The 18,693-nt window shown below is 46.2% G+C and overlaps 1 protein-coding gene across 4 annotated transcripts in view; it reads right to left on the reverse strand.

Moving 5' to 3' along the window:
- Positions 1–12,756: 12,756 nt before the first annotated feature.
- LOC144509230 (protein eva-1 homolog B-like) overlaps positions 12,757–18,693 on the reverse strand; it is an 87,423-nt gene continuing 81,486 nt past the window's right edge. For all 4 annotated transcript variants that reach the window (XM_078237783.1, XM_078237780.1, XM_078237782.1 and 1 more), the window contains one exon: positions 12,757–18,260. In XM_078237783.1, coding sequence (XP_078093909.1) covers positions 17,803–18,260 — 458 coding nt within the window. In that variant the 3' untranslated portion in view covers positions 12,757–17,802. The remainder of the gene's footprint in view (positions 18,261–18,693) is intronic.

Consider the following 18,693-nt stretch of genomic DNA (forward strand, 5'->3'; position numbering starts at 1 on the left):
ACAGTCCAAAGATGTGCAGGGTAAATATGTGGGGTTGTGGGAATAGGATCTGGGTGGGATTGTGGTCAGTGCAGATTTGATGGGCTGAATGGCCTCCTTCTGTACTGTAGGGATTCTATGATTCTTACATTATTTTAGTTTTAGCATGTGCAGTAATCACCATGTGAGGCAATAGCCTCTGAATTGGCTCAATGACGATTTCTGAGAAACCCCCCTCCCTCCCGCACTGTATTTTGTTACTTTATGAAAGTCAATCAATGATACCGATGACTCATTTCCTTGTTTGATGTCTGGCTCCTACCTGTCTCTATCGCTGACTGTCACTGAAGCTGAAGCTATGGAGAAGACCAATGCCCTGGATGTTTGATACCATTAACAGTTGCCATAGTTCAATGTGCCACTCCCGAAATTTCCCAATGTATTGAATATTGAAAGTTTCACACACTGGCAGCAATGGTTCAGCTTTAAGTGAGCAGCTGAATCAATAGAACCAAAGGACCCCTACAGTGCAGAAGGAGGTCATTTGGCCCATCAAGTCTGCACCAACTCTCCAAAAGAGTATCTTACCCAGTTCCTCTAGTCTCTTCACGTTCCTGGTGTGTTCCAAGTCAACCAATCTCAGGTTAAGAAGTCAGGAGTGTGACGGAATACTCCCCACTTGCCTGGATGGGTGCAGCTCCAACAGCACTCAAGAATCTCAACACCATCCAGGGCAAAACAGCCCATTTGGTGCAATTTGGGGAGGTAGTGGTGTTTTCTTTGTTCATGAGATATGGGCGTCGCTGGCTGGGCCAGAATTTATTGCCCATCCCTGAGAGAAATTAAGAGTCAACCTCTGATGCACCATCAATCGAGCACAGACTAGTTTGTATGCAAGAACAAATAGGCTTTTATTAGCAAAAGACTTGGAGCACACCCATGCCGATGAACTGGTCCAGACTGAGGCAGGGGGGTGGGGAGCAGTTGCTTTTATACCTGGACTGGGGGGGGAGGAGTCTCGGGTAGGGCCGGCAGGGATGTGTCCAGGCATGTCACATATACAGGTAATAAGCTAACAGTGGTTTACCACAACCTCATTGCTGTGGGCCTGGAGTCACATGTAGGCCAGATCAGGTAAAGACAGCAGATTTCCTTCCCTAAAGGACACTAGTCAACCAGATGGGTTTTTATGACAATCGACAATGGTTTCATGATCATTAGTAGATTTTTTTTTATTTGAATTAAAATTTCACCATCTGCCATGGTGGGATTCAAACCCGGGTCCCCGGACCCTGTCTCTGAATTCCTAGACCAGTGATAATACACTGCTGCCTCTCTCTATAGAGGGATTATCACTGGACTAATAATTAATAAATCTGGAAATTTAATAAAAAGCTCATTTTGGATATAGTGACAATGAAACCATTGCTGATTGTTGTAAAAATTCAACTGGCTCACTAATGCCCTTTAAGGGAAGGCAAACTGGTGGCCTGGCCTACCTGGGACTCTAGACCCACAGCAATGTGGTTGAGCCTTAAACAGCCCAGCAAACCACTCTGTTGTATCAAACTGCTACTAAGTCTAAAAGGAATGAAACCTGACCAGCTACCCAGCATCAACCTGGCACTAGACGTGACAAGGGCAAACCCAATCTGCAAAGTCCTCCTTATGAACATTTGGGGTCTTGGTGAAAAATTAGGTGAGTTGTCCCATAGATTAGTCAATGGGACTAATCTATGTGACAGCAGCCTAATATTGTCATATGCAGCAAAACATTCCTTACAGACATTGTCCCAGGCACAACCATCACCATTCGTGGGTGGCCACACAGTGGGACACAGTCGGGAAACCCGTGAAGTCTCACATGGCATCAGATCAAACATGGGCAAGGAAACCTCCTGCTCATTTCTACCTACTGACCCATCACTCCTTTCACCCCAGCTTATCCCCATGCCTTCTCCATAGCCATTCGCACAGTATCCACCATGTGTAGACCTCAGTAGCCATTGGAGATGGAAAAAAATTAACTTCTAACAATTGAATAGAACTCTCACTCATACAAACTTGATTCTGTAAAAACCTCCATTCAAAGTTTTTTAAAAGCTCTGAAATGTTCAATCTGTTATAAAAATAAGCAAGCTTCTATTCAGTAACCACATCAGTGACTGCTAGTCATTTAATAGCCTCTTTAAACTATCAAAATATGAACTCAGATTTCCCTCTGCTGAGATGAGTTTAGAGCTTTTCAAGCTCAGCCAAGCATTTGTAATGACTTCAGCTATAATAACAGCCTTTGTGAATCATTAACAAGAACACTATTGAAAGTGCAGGAACGGATAGTAATGTATTTTTTTTAACCTGCACTAGATGGCCTGTCAATCAAAATAGTCCAGCTGCATTTTTAAAAACATTTTCTAACTGATTGCTTGCTTTTACACGTTAAAGGGGCTCAGGATTTAAAAACTTCAGATCATATCCCTAAATAGGCCTTAGCCAATCTTCAAGAGTGTTTATGTCCACTCCATAAATTCCTACCCCATCTGTTAAGATGGTGGGAAAGTGAAAATGGGGTCTGTTTGAATTCAGCAGTAATTTGAAATGGGCTCGCTGAGTTTGGATTTCCCACCTGTGCGATCCATGCCCCAACCCCATTCCTTGCCAGAAACAAAATTGATCTGTTGGAGGTGAAGTTGGTTCAAGGGCCTCTGGAGTCGGCCCAATTCACGCAAACCAGCCTGTTGGTGCTGTTTCTCTCTCCACAGGTGCTGCTAGACTTGCTGAGTATTTTTGCAGCATTTTCTGTTGTGAATTCTGATTTCCAACATCCGCAGTATTTTCCTTGTGTTTTTAATATAGGGAAAGATCTATCAGCATTGCCAGTGACGCCCACACCCGGGGAATGAATGCGTTTGAAAATCAATTAAGCCCTACAAGATTCGTGGCATTTTATCATGATTACTTAGACTAAAGTCCTTCAAAGTCCAGTTTCCTCCCACAGTCCAAAGATGTGCGGGTTAGGTGGATTGGCCATGCTAAATTGCCCCTAGTGTTAGGTGATTAGCAGGGTAAGTATATGGGGTTACGGGGATAGGGGCTGGGTGGGATTGTGGTTGGTGCAGACTCAGTGGGCCAAATGGCCTCCTTCTGCACTGTAGGGATTCTATGATTCGATGAAGATAGTCAGCTGGTCAGTGTTTCGCAGTGCTGTTTGAAGGATGAATATTAGCTGGATCACTGGTGGAAATCCCCCATTCTTCTTTGAAATCCTCTCGAGAAGGTAGATGAGGCCTCAGCTTAACATCTCAATTATATTTTTGCAAAAATGTACTTTGTTCGTCAAATACCGGAAAGAACATTACAAACATTTCAAAATGGCCGTCATACAAAGTCAGGTTTTTGAGACAGATCGTGCTGCACTGCACAATGTGGGGAGGTGGTTGTTTAAAACCTTTCAGCCAGAGTGAACTGAGGAGAGGGGAATTGTAAAGAACACCCTCGGACCGTATGACACACATTGAATGTATACAGTGAATATGACACACGTCATTCTCCCCGGAAAGATGGAAGATGAGGGGCGACCTAATAGAGGTGTATAAAATTATGAAGGGCATAGATAGGGTGAACAGTGGGAAACTTTTTCCCAGGTCGGAGGTGACGAACACAAGGGGTCACAGGTTCAAGGTAAGGGGGACAAGATTCAACACCGATGTCAGGGGGACGTATTTTACACAGAGGGTGGTGGGGGCCTGGAATGCACTGCCAAGCAAGGTGATTGAGGCGGACATGCTGGGATCGTTTAAGACTTATCTAGATAGCCACATGAACAGACTGGGAATAGAGGGATACAAAAGAATGGTCTAGTGGGGACATGAGCGGCGCAGGCTTGGAGGGCCGAAGGGCCTGTTCCTGTGCTGTATTGTTCTTTGTTCTTTGTTCTTTGTATCACAATTGTATTGAAGCAGCTCAGAGTGCAACTTGATCAATGTGGACAAGTTAAATACCATTGCACCAGCTGTAGTGACCATTTTGAAATGTCGGTAATGTTTCTTTGACTGTGTTGCAGCTTAACATCTCACCCATAACACATCACCACCAAGGAGTGTAGAACTCCCTCGGTATGCAGCACGGTAGCACAGTGGTTAACACTGCTGCTTCACAGTGCCAGGGACCCAGGTTCAATTCCAGCTGACTGTGTCACTGTCACTGTCACTGACAGGTCACTGTCTGTGTGGAGTTTGCACCTTCTCCCCATGTCTGTGTGGGTTTCCTTTGGGTGCTCTGATTTCCTCCCACAGTCCGAAAGATGGGCGGGTTAGGTTGATTGGACATGCTAAATTTTCCTCAGTGTCCCAAGATGTGGATTTGTGGGGTAAATGCATGGGGTTAGGGGGATAGGGTGGGGGATATGCCTGGTAAAATGCTCTGTCAAAGATTGGTGCAGACTCGATGGGCTGAATGGCCTCCTTCTGCACTGTAGGGATTCTCTGATTCTACTGCACGAGAGGTTCAGATTGCTTCAACCATTATGTTTAACTCGGGAGGTTGTCCCTAGAAATTCGAGCACACCTGAGCGAATATCAAGAACCATTGGTCAACATGCACAGCTAACAGCTCAGTAAATAGGTCTGGCTGATGCCCATCAATGAATTGTGCAGTGCATGAAACATCATGCTATCGGTTCTCACTGTCACTGTTAACTCTTCCTACTTAATCCCAGCCAGACCGGGAATGGACACTTTTGGACCTTAGCCTTTGGAATGATGCAGTTCACAAGCTAAGACGACTAGGAGACTCCTCTAATTGACACCACCTCTTTAAATTATAGGCTGAGTGATGATGATTGGTCACAGTGGAATGTGTGAGTGCTGGTTCTGAGGTCAGTCTATCCCCAACACAGCTTCTGGAGAATGCTGGTCAAAGTTCATCGCCAGGGGCTGTTACCAAGAGAATCCCAAATTGAACAGGAGAGCGGGAGCAGGTTGTGGCGATCTGGAATGTCGTTGCCTGGAAGGGCTGTGGAAACAGGAGCTTTGAAAAGGAAGGAGTTGAAAAAGCAAAAACTTGTGGGGATTTTCTCAAGGGACAGAGCACGACTGTGGCCCTGACTGCATGGGCATGATGGTCCAAATGGCCCACTTCCTGAGGCTGCAGGACTTGACAGTGGAGCTTGAATCTCCAGAGATACAGGAGATTGCTTGGCTATGCAGATGAGCAAGAAATATTGACCAATAATATGCCTTGGATCGTAAGTTTGGGACAGATGGGGGATTAATTAGTCTTTCCCATTTTTGTATGTTTGTATATTGGGCAAAAGTTTCATTTATGTTTGTTCTGGGCTGTGTGGCAAGAGTGAGGGGGGATGGGTTGGGTGGTGGGGGCCGTTGGCTCAATAGACTGATCAATTCTTGACTTTCATCGTAAGAACTTGAAATTTGCCAATAGCTACCTGGCCCTGAGGGAAGATGCTCCAATCATGTGACGCTGGCCAATGGAAATTTAGTGTTGATCTTTGAGGGAGGGATTTTGGGGGAATGCACCCCAGCTGTCCTCTTGTTATTGAGGCCCCCTTGAACAACAAGTCTTGTGTGTATCCCTGTGTAAGCGCCGAATGTAGAGTCATAGAGGTTTACAGCATGTAAACAGGCCCTTCGGCCCAACTTATCCATGCCGCCCAGTTTGTACCACTAAGCTACTCCAAATTGCCTGCATTTGGCCCATATCCCTCTGTACCCATTTTACCCATGTAACTGTCTATAGAGTCATAGAATGTAGAATGTCACACGCCTAGCGATGAGTTTGCTTCTCTCCCACAAGATCAGAGCTTTCTATAGGTAGATGACTGATCCTGTGACAGGCTAGTAATCCAGAGAATGTGAGTTTGAATCGAATGTGGCAACCTAAGGATCTGAATTCGGATAAAAAAATATCTTGGAGATATGAGGGGATTTGGATATATACTCCAGTAGTTTTAGGATTATGGAAATGAGTGTGGGAATGGGACTAATTGGATGATCGGGATTTTCTGCTCCTCTGTTCGGCGGGTGGGAAAATGGTTGGTGAAGGAGAATCCAAAAGGATTTCCCATTCAGATTGTCCCCGCTCCCCACCAGTGACGTAATCCGATTCCCACCACGAAAGGTCAGGAATCCACTACTATACATTTAAATATCATTAGCGAGCACCCCCACTACATCGTCCCCCCATGATAGGCCCCCCCCCCCCCAGGGCCCCCCCACCCCCTGCTGGCATGATGTCACATTGATGGGTTTACAATGGATCCTGACAAATGGGGACCTGGCGAAGGGGAGCTGCCAGGGCACACAGAAACATTGAGCCCCTGGGGGAAGAAAGACATGCCTGGGCACCCTGGGCACTGCAGGAGTAGGATGGGAGGGGGGCTTCTGATGGGAAGATCTATGGGGGGCAGTTCCTGGGGGGGAGAGGGGGTGGTTCTCGTGGTGGTGGAGGGATCCCAAGATGAAGGTGAAGACTTTTTCTGTTTCCCACCCTCAGTCATCAGACCCTGGCCGGCCTACCAATTGAGGCTCGGCGGGCAAAGGCTCTTAAGCGGCCATTAAGTGGCCACATAAAGGCCTTAATAGGGGCAAGGGCGGGCTTCCCGTCTGAGGCCCTGTCGCTCCCACCGTAAAATCAAGTTCAGGTCAAGACAGGATTTTGGAGGGAATCCCATCCATGCTATTTTACTCTGAACCAGGCGTGGGGGTGGGGGCAGAGAGAGGGGGCATGAAACTCTGGATCATGCATTTATATAGGACCTTTAGCAACCTCAGGTCCTTCCAAACCACTTTACAGCCAATCAAGTAGTACTGAAATGTGGACTCTCTTGTAATGTATGAAATGTAGAACCAATTCACACACAGCAAGCTCCCACAAACAGCAATGTGATTGTGTTCTGAGTGATGTTCACTGGGGGATAAACTTTGGACAAATCTTCTCTTCCACTCCTCTTCAGATTAAGGCTGTAGAATCTTTTTCTGCCAATCTAAGCGACAGATGGTTTAATGCCTCAGATGAAAGATGGTTTCTCCCACAGTGCAGTACTCCCACAATGCAGCACTGGAGTGTCAGCCTGGAGTCCGGCCTCAATTCCCTCGAGTCAACTCACAACCTCCTGACAAATACTGAAACGATCACCACCTCCTCTGGCAGCGTGTTCCAGGCACCCACCACTCTCTGCGTGAAAAACTTCCCCCGCACATCTCCCTTAAACTTTTCCCCTCTCACCTTGAATCTGCGCCCCCTTTTATTTGTCACTTCCACCCTGACTATCCACCCTGTCTATATCTCTCATAATTTTGTAGACCTCTATCAGGTCTCCCCTCAGCCTCTGTCTTTCCAGTGAAAACAATCCTAGTTTATTCAACCTCTCCTCATAGCCAAGACCTTCGAGACCAGGCAACATCCTGGTGAACCTTCCTTGCACTCTTTCCAAAGCTTCCACGTCTTTCTGATTGAATGGCGACCAGAACTGCACACAATATTCCAAATGCGGCCTAACCAAGGTTTTATATAGCTGCAACATGACTTCCCAACCTTTGTACTCAATGCCCCGGCTGATGAGGGCAAGCATGCCATATGCTTTCTTAATCACCTTTGCCACCTGTGTTGCCACTCTTAGGGAACTGTGGGCCTGTGCGCCCAGATCCCTCTGGTCCGACTAAGAGCAGAAGGTTTTTTTTAGTTCAGTTTGGGCATTATGATCGGCACGTGTTTGCTGTACTATTCTTTGTTTTTTGATAGTTGATTACCATCCAATGATTTGGTTTAGCACTGGATGGTCCTCGACTGTTCGCTGCATTTGAGAAACTTGCCAACAATGTTTGTCGAGACTCACAGGTGAAGAGTGAAGTGTTGGAGGGTGGCCAGTCTGTGTGGAACAGGACCTGAGCAAGAATCAGATAGTTTGGGGAAGAGTTAAATCGGCTAAAAAAACGGCAAGGAAATTGAAAGGCCTGAACCCTTTACTCATCCAGAAATAAGGAATGGCTGTGACGTGAGTCGTGTGGAGACAGCAGCGAACATGAGACTGACCTCAGTACCACCCACTAGGGGGTGGCCATTGTCATATGTTGTGCTGCAATAGCTCTCTGACTATATTTCACCAGCTTTCAGGGAATGATCAGCAGTGAAAGTCCAACACTGCAACCCAGGCATGTGAAAGTTCATATCAATGGGTATGTATGTGCCTGTGTATGTCTGTATCTTCATGTGTGTAACTGTGTGTGTGTGTGTGCGTGCGCCTGTGTGTGTGTGTATATCTGTGGATGTGTGTGTGTGTCTGTATGTCTGTGTGTGTCTGTGTGAGTGTGTGTGTCTGTGTGTGTGTCAGTATATCTATGTGTGCATATGTCTGTGTGTGTCTCTCTGTGTGTAAGTATGTGTATGTCTGTGTGGGGGTGTGTGTGTCTCTGTGTGAATGTGTGTGCATGTGCGTATGTGAGTGTGTGTCTCTGTGTGAGTGTGTGTGCGAATGTGTGTATGTGTGTGCATATGTGAGTGTTTGTGTCTGTGTGTGCGTATGTGTGAGTATGTGTATGTGTGTGTGTCTGTGTGAGTGTGTGTCTGTTTGTGTGTCTTTGTGTGCGTGTAGGTATGTGTGTGTCTGTGAGCGTATGTGTGTCTGTGTGTGTGTGTTTATGTTCTACAGAGAGTTAGTATTGACTCAATGGACCCAATGGTCTCTTTCTCTGTTGCAATGATTCAGATTCTGTGACTCCAGACATGGAGTGGTATCTGCAATAACAAACACATTTAATCTTAAAATTCCAAACTCTCACACGGCTGTGACAGGCTGCAATGCAAAGGTTAACAGTGCAAAACACTGGTTTTTAAATTGAATTGAATAGATCCAATCCCCGACTTAAAATTGAAAACCTCGGCATTATAGATATTTCAAGCTTTTTCATGTGAGGGTAACTTTTTGAATCTGAACTGACACACATAGGAATGTTCTCACAGTGAGTTTGTGTGCCTGTTTGTGTGTGCGTGTCTAAGTCTCTCTCTATGCGTGCGTAATTGTGTATGTCTGTGCATGTGTGTTTACGTGTGTATCTGTGTACATGTCTGTACCTCTGCCTGTATTTCTGTCTGTTTACATGTATGTGTGCGTGTGTGTGAATCTGTTTGGCTGTGTAACTGGGCAGAATATCATGTGGGCTACAGCCTGCACCCGTTGGCTGGAGATCCTGAGTAAGTCTTCTCTGGGACCAGGGACTCTCCGGACAGAGGCCTGCCCACTGAGAGTTGTGGACCAATCAGCTAGCAGCTCTGCACCGTGTGGCAGTGCCACTGGGAGGCTGTGGCTGCTGCTGGTAATGCACCCACCCATGGGGCAGGATTTTCCAGCCGCGCTCACCCCAAAACTGGAAAATCCCACCCGAGGTCAATGGACCTTTGCATGGTCCAACACCCCCTCCCCCGCGCCCGCTACGATTCCCATGGCGGGCGGGGCGGGAAAATTCCCCCCAAGATCTGTGAGGGATCGAGGCCAGTGAGTGATGATGGGGTGGGAATTGCAGCTCGCAGGGGAAGGGGAAGGGGATTGGTCAGCAAGGTCAGGGGAGGGGCTCTCAGCCGATCCCTCCCTCCTTGGTGATGTCCGGTTCTTTAATCAGGCACCGAGTGCCACTGAACGAGGGGTCCTCCGTAGGACTGCAAGCAATCCTGACAGGATTTGCTTTTCGGGCTTTCCCCATAGAGAAACCCCTGCCCACTACTGGCTGAATATCCACAGAAACTAACAGCCCATTGGAGAGCCTCAACTAGTGGCGTGGCAGGATTACCATCCACAAGCCTTCCTGCCACTGGCTTAATCAGGACAGAGGAGACAGAACCCCCACACAGTACCTTCCCATCCAAGTAAATGTCCACCCACCATGTCTGTGTTTCTATGCGTCTCTCAGTGTGCGTGTCTGAGTGTGTAATGTGTCTATGTGCGTGTGTCTAAGAGTGAGTGTGTCTATGTATCTGTGTGTGTCTATTTGTAAATGTGTATGTATGTGTGTTGCCTGTGTCCATGTGTGTGTGTGTGTGTGTGTGTAAGAGTGTGTGCCTCTGTGCATGTGTGTGTGTCCCTCTGTGTTTACCCCTGTCTATCAGTATGTGAAGTTGTTCCTATATTTGGAATATCTTCACTTTTAGCCCCAGCAGCGTTGAGAGATTTTACTCGATCTTGTGGACGATGGAAAGTTTGCTTCAGATCCCTATCCCTTGGGAAAAGCATGAATCGCATCTGTCTAAATACTCAGCAGCTCAGACAGCATCGAGGGAAACAGGATTGACATTTCAGCCTGACGGCCGATCATTGAAACGTTCTGACAAATGCCCAGTGGCCGGAACTTTCCGGCTAATCCCGCCAGTGGAATCTGTCAGAATCAGACAAGCCTGTGATTTTTTTCCAAACTTTTAATGATGACTTTCCTCAAAGACAGCATCATTTTTCTTCTTATTACTGACTTCCATATCTCCTTCCCTTTGGAATGTGGTTCCACATCTATCAATCGGCCTCCATTGCCCAATGCATGTGGACACAGGCACACACATCCTGAGTGGCGGGCACCATATTTGGTTGCAGAGAATGTTACAGTTGAGTTCAATCCTGTCCTTGCAAAGATAATTTTCATGCAGTGCTGCTGGATTGCAGTCTGGACTTGAACCAATCCTCTCCCATTTCCCACCTCCCTATTAGTGCAGTATCACCTCCCCCATATCTGAATTCAGATGCAAATCAGATCAAAATAAATGATGGAATAAACTAGAGGGGCTGAATGGCCTATTCTCATTGATATACTTTTGGCCACTTTGACTGAGACCGAAGCTTGGGATGTACACCTCTATTGCAGTCTTACAGGTTCTACAATAAAGAACTTTCAGCTAAATCAAACTGGAGCTAATTTTAACATTCCAAATACTTTTCTTGGGCCGAAATTCTCCAACCTTGCCCGCGGCTGGGATTCTCCAGTCCCGCTGCTGTGAATGGAGTTTTGGCTGAGCGCCAAGTCCTCCATTCTCGCCGGCAGCAGAAGCGGGATGTGCGACATCAGAGAACGTGGAACAAATCCTGTACCCAGAAAAGCCGTCTACCACATCAGAAAACAGAGATAGCAGGGGTAAGACTGGAGGAAACCTTCTCTCAACCTCAGGAGAAGTGGGGACTGTGCGGGACGGGTAAGATAAGCTTGGTCGGAAAGCAGCACCAAGAGCAGAATAGGACAACGGGCAGGTATCAAACCCGAGAAAGGGTAAATTTAACCAATAATGCCCAGAAATTCTCGTGGTAGAGTTAGATTATGAGGACAGATTGCGTGAATTTGTCTCACTGAGTTTATCAAGGGGTGAATGGAGGTGTGCAAAATGATAAAAGGGCTCAGTTAGGGCTGATGTAGAGACACTGAGTGGAATATTGTCGAGGTAATGGGGACTCAGCCGCTGGCTAGAGAGCAGACAAGGCATCTGCATCACCTCTTTTTGGGAAGGCCAGCTGTGACTGGTGCCACTCAGGCATTTAGCAGGCCAGCTGCGGGCCTTCCTCCAGGATTAAGAACCCTAGAGGTGGAAATCCTGCCCACCAAGAGCTGCCACCTAATCAGAGGCCAGCAGCTCTTCCATACTCAGCACTGACACCAGGAAGTGATGGCTGCTGCTGGTACTACATCCACCTGAGGCTTCAGATCGAGCAGAGACACAGGCCCAGGGTATAAGTGATGGTGGTAAGGGTATTTTAGAAAGGGGGCCCCATGGGGAGGGGTTTTAGCAGCAAGGGCCAGGAGATGGCTTCAAGTGGGCCCTTCAATCAGGCCCTGAGTGTCTTTAAACAAGGAGTACCCCACCCAGGGATCTGCTAGCAATCACACCAGGGTTTGTTTGTCATGTTCCCCGCATAGCAAGCCCCCAGCCTTCTGCTGGGTTCACACCAGTGGGGAAAGAAAGTAGCCCTTAAGTGGGCTTTAATGTCCCCTTTAAAAGCCTCAATTGGCTGTAGGGGAGGAAAGTCTTCCAATGGCCTCACCGCCTTACCCAGACTTAATCTGGGTGGAGGTGGGAAGATGGTACAACCTCCTCTCATCACCATCCTGCCTGATTAAATGCCCCCTGCCACTAAACTCAGTATGGGGGGGGGGGGTGGTGGAAAATTCCACCTACTATTTCCTCTGGGGGGGGGGGGGGGGGAGGGGGGGATCAAGAACTCAGGAACATAATTAATATTCCCTGTAAACTGCATGCTATATACTCTACATTGCAACAAACAGGCACACACCAACCAATGTCCCTTTAAGACATCCGCAACCACACGGCAACCTTAAAGGGACAGTGCAAAACAGCAAACATGCGCAATAAAGAAAAATTAGAGGGAATATTGGGCTTTTTAGGACTACAGAAAGCACTTTTTCACACAAAGTTTTGTGCAAATCTGGAATTCTCTCTCCGGACGACTGAAGCTTTCAAGACAAGAGATGGACAGAAAAGATTAGCCATGATTTAATGGGACAGCAGAGCAGACTTGAGGGGCTGAATGTCCTACTTTTGTCAATGTTCTGGGAAAGATTGAAGCCAGACATATCATTGGAAATGCAGGTGCATCTGAGACTCTGAGATCGAGGAGAGTGGAGAGACAGCCCATTCCCAAAAGTTGCAAGCAGGATGGAACATGGACTGAGCCTATTTCCATCTCAATTTCCACACTAAATTGTACTGGAGGGAGAAGCTGGGAACTCTAATACATAAGAACCACATCTGGCAACTCCACATGTGCACAGAGTCATTACAAGTGCTAATTCAACCATAGATTTTTATTAAGCAAAATAAAATATAACCTGAAGCAGTCATAACATTTGAAAGGTCAGAGTTATTAGATTACACCTTGGCACTCACAATCTGTAAATCAATGCCCCACTTTCCATTCCAACTAGAGTCACGTGGATTGAAACCATGTTGAACTACATTCGCATGTTCCTATGAAAACCCTTTATCCTGCATTTAAACAAAGTTATTCATTCACTGACAGGGTTCAGCGGCAGGAACAGACAGACCAATTCTGCATTAGTATCTAGCCGGACAAGTTTAATCTGAAATCTGCCACCAAACAAATCCTAATTCAAAGAGGTTTTAGTCACCTGATCAAGCATCTGGCCAAAGGACGACAGAAGGGGTGGCACGATGGCACAGTGGTTAGCACTGCTGCCTCACAGCGCCAGGGACCCGGGTTCAATTCTCGGCTTGGGTCACTGTCTGTGTGGAGTTTGCACATTCTCCCCGTGTCTGTGTGGGTTTCCTCCGGGTGCTTTGGTTTCCTCCCACAGTCCGAAAGATGTGCGGGTTAGGTGGATTGGCTATGCTAAATTGCCCTTTAGCATCAGGGGAACTAGCTAGGGTAAATGCATGAGGTTACGGGGCTAGAGCCTGGGTGGGATTGTGGTCGTTGCAGACTTGATGGGCCAAATGGCCTCCTTCTGCACTGTGGGATTCTATGTCATTTGGCTTCATTTATTTCTCTCACGTGAGTCAATTATTTAAGGTCTCCAGTGAAAATGCTGTCACAAGGGGTGAAATGGTTCTGAGCTGCCGTCCATCACGGTTGGATGTTTCACTGAGTGAGACTAAGGCAGGGCCACATCCCAATGGCACAATAGCAAGGGAATGATAACAGTGATCAGTCCACCAGCTCATTGGATAACATGAGAGATGTTGAATTATCATTTAGCAGGAGTATTGTCAAAGCTTTTCATCTTACACTCATCAGGACACTTCACAAGAATGCCAACGTGGGGGAGAAGACAATAATTTATACTTTATGAGAAGAGAGGGCTGATTGGTTGGCACATAGACTCTTGATTGGTAGAGGCATTGCCATGGAGAATGCACCATGTGCTTGGCAGTTAACTGTTGTTCACCTGGTGCATTCTTCATAGCAATGCCCCTGCCAGAGTCTACTTTTCAACCAATCAGCACTCCCTTCTCATACAGTATAAATCATTATTTTCCCCTTATATTGCTATTTTTGTCAAGTGCCCTGATGAGCGTGAGATGGGAAGCTTTGACATGTCTCTTTTTTCAGCAATACAGATGTTGAAGTGTTATTAAGGAGACCACATTTATTTTCTTCTCCTCAGTAGGGTCTGGACTGCTTTAATGTGTGTGCATAAGGAGATAGAGACATTTGCTTCTGTCACTGAAAAGAGTTTCCCCCTTATTTACTCCATCAGAATCCTCCATGATTTCAAATACATCATTAAATTCCTCTTTCTTTGCTGTTAGGGAACAATCCCAGCTTCCCCAGTCTCTTCCCTATATAACTAAACTCCCTCATTGCTTGTGCCAATCCTGCAAGCCTTCTCGGCACTTCCTCAAAGGGTTTAACATCTCTGAATTGTACAAAACATTCCAGTTGAGGCTAATCAATTTTTATTAAGGTTTAGCATCTCATTTGCTTTTATACTCTCCAGCGCTCTTTATAAAGCCAATTATGCCATATGCTATTTTAACCTGTCCTGCCGCCAAAGATTTATGTACATCAAAAACTCCCAGGTCTCTCCGTTCCTGCAACTCAATTAAGATTTAGTTTATATTGCCTCTGCTCATCTTTCCTATCAAAATGCATCACTTCTCACCTAGAGCCATTGTTAATACAGTGCACCGATCAGCCAAGGCAAGCTTGATCCTTAACCTTTACAACCAACAGGTAACAGAGGCTTTTGGCCTCGACTGGCGTTGAACCAAGTCCCACTGGTGAAAACCATCTTCAACTTCCAGATCTAAGATACCTATAATCAGTATGTGCTTTAACACAATTAACATCACTGGTTTGGATAAAGGGCTCACAAGAGTGTTGCTGCTATGCTTGGGTGGTACGATGATACAGATTGCAGGTTGTGATTTATGTCGAGTTCTAGTCATTGGGTAAGGACAACTCTCCAGCACCCACACATCCCTGCAAACAGGAATATCTGATTGCTTTCATAAATGAGAACATTGTTTGGATCACCTTTCCCCAACATTAAGACCAGCTGCGTTACTGTCCCAAAGTGAGATCAGCTTGTATTTTTATTCATTCGTGGGACATGGGCGTCGCTGGCTGGCCAGCATTTATTGCCCATCACTAGTTGCCCTTGAACTGAGTGGCTTGCTAGGCCATTTCAGAGGGCAGTTGAGAGTCAACCACATTGCTGTGGCTCTGGAGTCACATGTAGGCCAGACCAGGTAAGGACGGCAGATTTCCTTCCCTAAAGGACATTACTGAACCAGTTGGGTTTTTCCGACCATCGACAATGGTTTCATGGTCATCAGAAGATTCTTAATTCCAGATTTTTTTTATTGAATTCAAATTCCGCCATCTGCCGTGGCGGGATTCGAACCCGGGTCCCCAGAACATTAGCTGAGTTTCTGGATTAATAGTCGAGCAATAATACCACTAGGCCATCACCTCCACATTGACTCAGAAGTGTCTAGACCAGACCCTAACGGGGGGGTGGGGGGGGTAAACAACACTTAATCCTATTGCTCTGTATTATTGTCCATCAAAAATAATTGTCAAAGTGTCATTTTAAAACAAGGAACATGAAATTGGTCCATTTTATTCCATTTTCCAATTCTGATGTTATGTCATTGACTTAGAAATAAACAAGGTGCCAAGTGAAGCATTGTTGCGACTTTAGGTCTTTGGTCAAGATTTTTGTGGATTCGAGAAGCCTCTGAGAACCTTTGAAACTGACGGCTGAGACCTGCCTGTGAAAGCCCCACCCCTACTTCTGAGAAATACATTTCTTTGCATCAAGAGGCAGAGCGTGATTCAGAGAGGGTGGAAATTCAAACTCAAGAGGGGAATTTCAACCTCGTGTTGAGTTCAAACAGATCCCAGTTTGACTGTCGCAAGGGCCTCAAGCCACAACATGGGAGTCACAAATTGATGGAATAGGCGTAAAGTTCTTGAAGGATGGATAAAGTCTGTTTACGTGTCACGATTTGAACTTTATTTTTAAACTTCTTTAAACATGAAAAAAACAGGCTGAAGCTGTCAGTGAGAGTTCCAAAAAAAACAAACCCTGTGCAGCACTTGGCTTTGGTTAACAGGCCATCTGACATTGGTTCGGGAAAGAAAAATCTTGTCATGCAGTTTCAAGCAAGTTCTTTGTTGGCATTTCCCAAAGGATCATGATTGCTTGGGCGAGTTTCAAAAGCCACAATTATCTCAGCAGGGGATTCTGAATTCATAAATTGATTGACAGTTTAAATAGGCTATTGGGGTGGGGTTTGAGTAGAAGTTTATTTGTTTTGATAAGAGATTAACCTCTTGAGGAGATTTAAAAGCTTTGAATGGATTTCTTGAACAGGTACTATTTTAACTATCATATCTGTATGATGGAAGCTATCTTAGATTGTTAGAAGTTTAGTTTTTCATCTCCACAGGTCCTGAGGTCTGTCCATAGAGGGCATTGTGAGAGTGGCTATGGGATCACAAGGGGATATAAGGTGGCATGGGTGATGGTTGGAGGTCAAGAGTTGGTATGCAGTAGCACGGGAGTATGGGGGGACATGAGGAGATGAGAGGGTGCAAAAGGTGAGGGTGAGGGCTAGAGGACTTAAAGTCTAAAGCAACTAGGACCCAAGTCCCAGAGAACCGAGGCAGGCCTACCCCGCAGTCAGCTTCAGCACTCACCTGCCCCCTAGACCACCTGGGATCTGTTTCTGGGGTCGGTGGGCCTGACATGATCCTATCCAACCCCCCGACCCCCTCCCACCCCTTTCCCCCCCAGAGTGAAAATTGAGTCTAATGTGACCCTTTAAACTGAGGGTGTCTGCCGAGTTGGGAAACTTCCTGACTCCAGCTATCAGCCCTTTGTGTTACTAAGACACAAATAATAAGGCACTTGTAATAGTAACATGCACCTACATCTCCTTTGTGGGTAAGTTATGTGTAATGCACTGGTTTATACAGTCACTTGTAACAAGTCGGTCCATACAAGTACATCACATGCAACACATTGGTCCATAAAGGTATGACACATATAATGCACTGAGCATACAGATAAGATACATATAGATAAGTCAACATGTAACACATTGGACTATACAGGTAGGTAACATGTAACACATTGGTCCCATTATGGGTAAAGCTATAAAAACAGTACCATTTTCTACCAAGTGCATTTCTTAAAGAGTCCAAGCACCATAGGCAACGAGGTTCTGGAAACCAATCCAGATCATTGCACTAGTTATAAATTCTAAAATATCAAGCTGCCAGGAGCTCATCAGAAAATCGTGTTTATGAATATACAAAAATATTGGATATAAAGTTCGATTTGGTCTCAAGCCTCGATGGGATTGGGGAGTTGTGAGGAAAACTCTCTGGAATCGGTGGCTATTCCTGGCGACGGTTAAAGCCGACACATTGGAAAGGCCCCGCGATTGGATCATTCCGTCTTTGGGAAGAGCTTGTTTTGTCAATATCTGAAGGGACAGCTTCCAATCAGGTTGGACTTTCCTTGGTGAAGGCATTGCTCCTTCCCCATTCGTCAAATGATTCTGGAATTTTCCATCCCACATCCAGGCAGTGATTTGAACCCAGTAACTAGGGGCTAACAGAATTTCCAACAGTTAGACTTCCGAATCTAGACTCAATGAACAGTTGGCCTCAATCCCTCACCTGAAACCCTCAGTTCGATTTTGTTTCTTTGTGCTTTCTGATTTTGGTACGATCAAACACCTAAATTCTCATCTATTCATCTTTGGTTCTGTGTTTTCCATATGTCTGTGGCTAATTTTAAAAGATTTATTTTTTAAAATAAGGGTAAAATGTTCCTCTTCCTCCTAGTACTTGTGCTCAGAGTTTGGGCTCCAGGTTCGATGTTCTCTCTGGCCTCCGTTGGGTAACAGCTCCATTTCGAACTGATGGCACCCGCTGCCCAGAATGTCCGGCTGGCCGCTGCGCCAGATCTCACGGATGATGCGCTCCCTCTCCTCCAGCAGCTGGGCGCGCTCCAGCTCCTCGGCCGACGTGAAGACGTTCACACTGGAGCTGGTGTGGGTCTGGGTGTGGTTGGCCAGGGTCAAGTCCGTCGTCACGGGCGGCACGGCATCCAAATCATCCTCCTCGTCTTCCTCCTCGTCCTCCTCCTCCTCGCTACCTTCCTCGACCTTGCCCTTGACCGGGGCATCAGCTCCGGAGCGGGCGTGGCAGGATATTCGGATTACTAGCAGGCACAGAGTCAGGATGAGGCCAAAGCACACGCCAGTGATGAAGTACAAGGCAGCCTTTTCTGGGTTTACTGTAGAAGGAAAAAGAAGAAGCATTGCACCAAGTTAGACTCGATCTTCAATGACAATCTCCCAGCGGTGATACATGCCAATTCTGAAGAACATTACATTGTAGTTTGTGGAGTAGCGCGGTCTTGCTTCAATTGTATAGGAGCTTGGTTAGTCCACACCTGGTGTACTGTGTGCAGTTTTGGTCTCCTTACTTTAGAAAGGGTATTACTGCCATCGAGGGAGTGCAATGGAAGCTCACCAGACTTGTTCCATGGATGACAGGACTTATGAAGAGCGATTGGGCAAACAGAGTTGGTATTCTCCAGAGTTTTGAAGAATGAGAGGTGATCGCAATGAAACCTGCAAAATACTTCAAGGAATCGACAGGGCCGGTGCAGATAAGATGCTTACCTTGGTTAGGGAGTCGCGAACCAGGGGACTCAATTTAAAGTT

This window comes from Mustelus asterias, chromosome 21 (assembly GCF_964213995.1).
Source record: "Mustelus asterias chromosome 21, sMusAst1.hap1.1, whole genome shotgun sequence".
Lineage (NCBI taxonomy): Eukaryota > Metazoa > Chordata > Chondrichthyes > Carcharhiniformes > Triakidae > Mustelus > Mustelus asterias.